This window comes from Cnephaeus nilssonii (genome assembly GCF_951640355.1).
Source record: "Cnephaeus nilssonii genome assembly, chromosome: 5".
NCBI classification, from domain to species: Eukaryota; Metazoa; Chordata; class Mammalia; order Chiroptera; family Vespertilionidae; genus Cnephaeus; species Cnephaeus nilssonii.
In genome coordinates, this window is record NC_137076.1 from 23,155,650 (window position 1) to 23,159,214 (window position 3,565).

Sequence of the window (3,565 nt, forward strand, 5' to 3'; positions counted from 1 at the left end):
TGTGTGTGTGTGTGTGTGTGTGTCTTGCAAACTGAGAGCATTTCCTGGACTGATATATTCCAATGTGACTCTAATATCAAGAGTAAATACTAAGGATGAGATCCTTTTCAGTTCACAAGATCCTTCTGCAACCAGATTAATGAAGGGCAAGATTTACATAGTGTGCACAAGGCACTCCCCATGACCTGAAGTTACAACAGCAACACACAAGCTACCATTTTTCTTAATATTCTCTGACATCTCTGATCCTGCTTTGCTGTGCTCATTCCAGTTGACCCTCTGGCTCATTTTGAGCCTTGATTTTCTAAACAATCATCTTCCTCAGGGTCTTTGCACTGGCTGTTCCTTTTGCCTGGCAAACATTTATGCATCAGTCTCCCAGTTAGTGATCTTTGAGGTGTCTGTTTAAGTGTCATCTTTTGGCAAGTCTTGGCTAAACTCTATAAAAAAGAACAACACCCTCTCCCCACTCTCTCCATTTACTTTTCTTTATAGCAGCTGCACCATTGGATATGTTTTATTATTTTTATTTGATTATATTCTTTCTCCATGATTAGTTTGTAGAGACTTTGTTTTTCAGCATCCCATACTCTGAAAAGTGCCTAGATTATGGTCTGTAGTCAATATAAATTCCCCGAATGCATGAGATATATCCTCAATAAAACAGCAATATACATTATGTTTGAATAACAGGTTGATGGTAGAAAAGGAAATTCTAATGACAAAAGCTAATAGAGATACCATAATGGATACCAAGTCAAACACCAAAATAGGAATTATTTTCTTGATTCTAAAACATAAATATGTCATTTATTCTCAGTTACAAATGCTTGTGAAAATTTGTTTTTCATTTTTTTTCTATTTTCTGGTAGTCACTTACGACACAAGGAACCCTACAATGGTACACATATTTCAGAATTTCTTCTTCTGGGACTTTCACAGGCACTGGAACAGCAGTCCCTCATATTTGGGCTTTTCCTCTCCATGTACCTGGTCACTGTGTTTGGAAACCTGCTCATCATCTTGGCTGTCAGCTCAGACTCCCACCTCCACACACCCATGTACTTCTTCCTCTGCAACCTGTCCTTGATAGACATCTGTTTCACCTCCACTACCATCCCAAAGATGCTTGTGAACATCCAGACACAGAGCAAAGTCATAACCTATGAAGGCTGCATCACACAGATGTATTTTTTCATACTTTTTGCTGGGTTGGACAACTTAATCCTGACTGTAATGGCGTATGACCGGTTTGTAGCCATCTGCCACCCCCTGCACTACATGGTCATCATGAAGCCCCGGCTCTGTGGACTGCTGGTTCTGGTGTCCTGGATTATGAGTATCCTGAATTCCTTGTTAGAAAGCTTAATGGTGTTGAGACTGTCTTTCTGCTCAGACTTGGAAATACCCCACTTTTTTTGTGAATTCAATCAGGTGCTCCAACTTGCTTGTTCTGACATCTTTCTTAACAACATGATAATGTATTTTTCAGCTGGGCTGCTATCTTTTGGTCCTCTTGCTGGGATCCTTTACTCTTACTCCAAGATAATTTCCTCCATATGTGGAATCCCTTCAGCTCAGGGGAAGTATAAAGCATTTTCTACCTGTGCGTCTCACCTCTTAGTTGTCTCCTTATTTTATGGTACAGCCCTAGGAGTGTATCTCAGCTCTGCTGCTTCCCAAAGCTCACATTCAAGTGCAGTAGCCTCGGTGATGTACACCGTGGTCACACCCATGTTGAACCCCTTCATCTACAGTCTCAGGAACAAGGACATAAAGAGGGCTCTGGAAAGATTCTTTGGCAGGTAAGCTTTTCATGGGCCAACTGTACTAGGCTGAACAATTGCCCAGGAATGCAGGGTTCAAATCCTCAGGGTCACAAGTTCTGACACAAATTAATCCAATATTAGGACCATATGTAATTGGAAATTCTCATTTATCTCATAGGTTAACCTGAATTACTTTAGCATAATTTAATATTTTATGACACTTTTCATTCCAAGTAATTTTCCTATTTTTTTTCCTGAAAGAATAGTCATGATTTATACTAGCCCTGTGGACAAAATTATACTTGGATGCTAAGGTCATTTGTATAATTTTATTTTAGACCAAAATCTGAGACCACAATTTTCACTGATATGTTCATTAGTCTTTTCTTTAAAAAAATATTTTAATTTATTTCAGAGAGTGGAAGCGAGAGGCAGAGAAAGATAGAAACATCAATGTTGAGAGAGAAACACCAATCAGCTGCATCCTGCATGCCCCACACTAGGGATTCAGACTGCCACCCGGGCACATGCCCCCACCATAATTGAACTGTGACCTCCTGGTGTACAGTCGATGCTCAACCACTGAGCCATGTTGGCTGGGCTATTATTATTTTCTATAGCACTACCTTTACTGCTATTCTTGATAATGTAGACTTTAACATGCTAGTATGTTTTATAGCTAGTCTCCTGGTTATATATTCTTCATTGTATTATTCAGCTGTGTGTCCACATGCCTACCATAGCCACTAGCAAAAATTGACTTTCAAACACATTTCTAAGGAGAGTCTACAAGGAAATACACATTTTAATACATAGATTGGTCTTCTATGGTTAGAGTTAGAGATAACCTAAAATGTAATGAAGCAATAATAGCCATACAAATTTTTACTGTACAAAATGTTTTTCATGGCACACATCTAATCAATAAAGGGTGGAATATGTTTCCATGTGTAAGGCTACTTATTCATTGGGGTAAAAAATTATTTGGAGTATTTTATGATTTTTTTCTGAACTATTTCACTGTTTCTGCTTTAAAACATTGTTTTTATATGGTCTTTTTAAAGTGAGAGGAAGAGAGAAAGAGAGAGAGAGAGAGAGAGAGAGAGAGAGAGAGAGAGAGATGGAAGCAAGATGGAAATATCAATCTTCTGCAAAACTTGAAAATGACATTACTTTACTGTTAGAAGTGCCCACACGCAAGGAGGGGATTGCACATGGATACCAGGAGGCACAGATCATGAGGGCTGTCTTGGAGTCTGTCCAATGATTTTTCCTTTCTTAGAGTATGGTTCCACCACCAGCTCAATTGTTCAGGCCCTAAACAGCGGTGTCATGTTGTCCATAAGGCATTCTAACCTTGTTCCAAATGGCCTTTCTGACGTCATCTCCTTCTTTCATCCTGTCTTGGTCGTCCTTTTCTTCTTGGAAGCTTAGTCCCACCACAGGCCTTTGTACTCGCCATTCCCTCTGCCTGGAAATCTCTTCCCCCAGACATCTGCATGGCTCCTCCTTCAGGGTCTTTCACAGCTGCTATCCAGGTGTTGGCTGGGGATGCAGTGTCATCTGAAGTCTGGATCGGGAAGCACCAACTTCCTTCCAGCTTTAGCTTTAACATGATCTCTTTAAATATGCATTGATGATTCAATATTTAGTAATACACAGGAAAGAGTTAACTCAGTGGTTTTGGGGTGCTCCAATCCTGAACCTTCAAAGGAAGGCCTGTCTGCATGATGCTTTTGCCTTGCCTTTCTCTGGGGAGGTTGTTTTTAAGGCCCTGGACTATTCTGCCTGAAAAG

General features: G+C 40.1%; 1 protein-coding gene across 1 annotated transcript; it reads left to right on the forward strand.

Moving 5' to 3' along the window:
* Positions 1–894: 894 nt before the first annotated feature.
* Positions 895–1,809, forward strand: LOC307099204 (olfactory receptor 7A10-like; the record flags this gene model as incomplete). The annotated part of the gene is made up of 1 exon (XM_079770416.1): positions 895–1,809. The coding sequence occupies exon 1, from the start codon at positions 985–987 to the stop codon at positions 1,807–1,809; it is 825 nt and encodes a 274-aa protein (XP_079626542.1). The 5' UTR covers positions 895–984.
* Between the last annotated feature and the right edge of the window lie 1,756 nt (positions 1,810–3,565).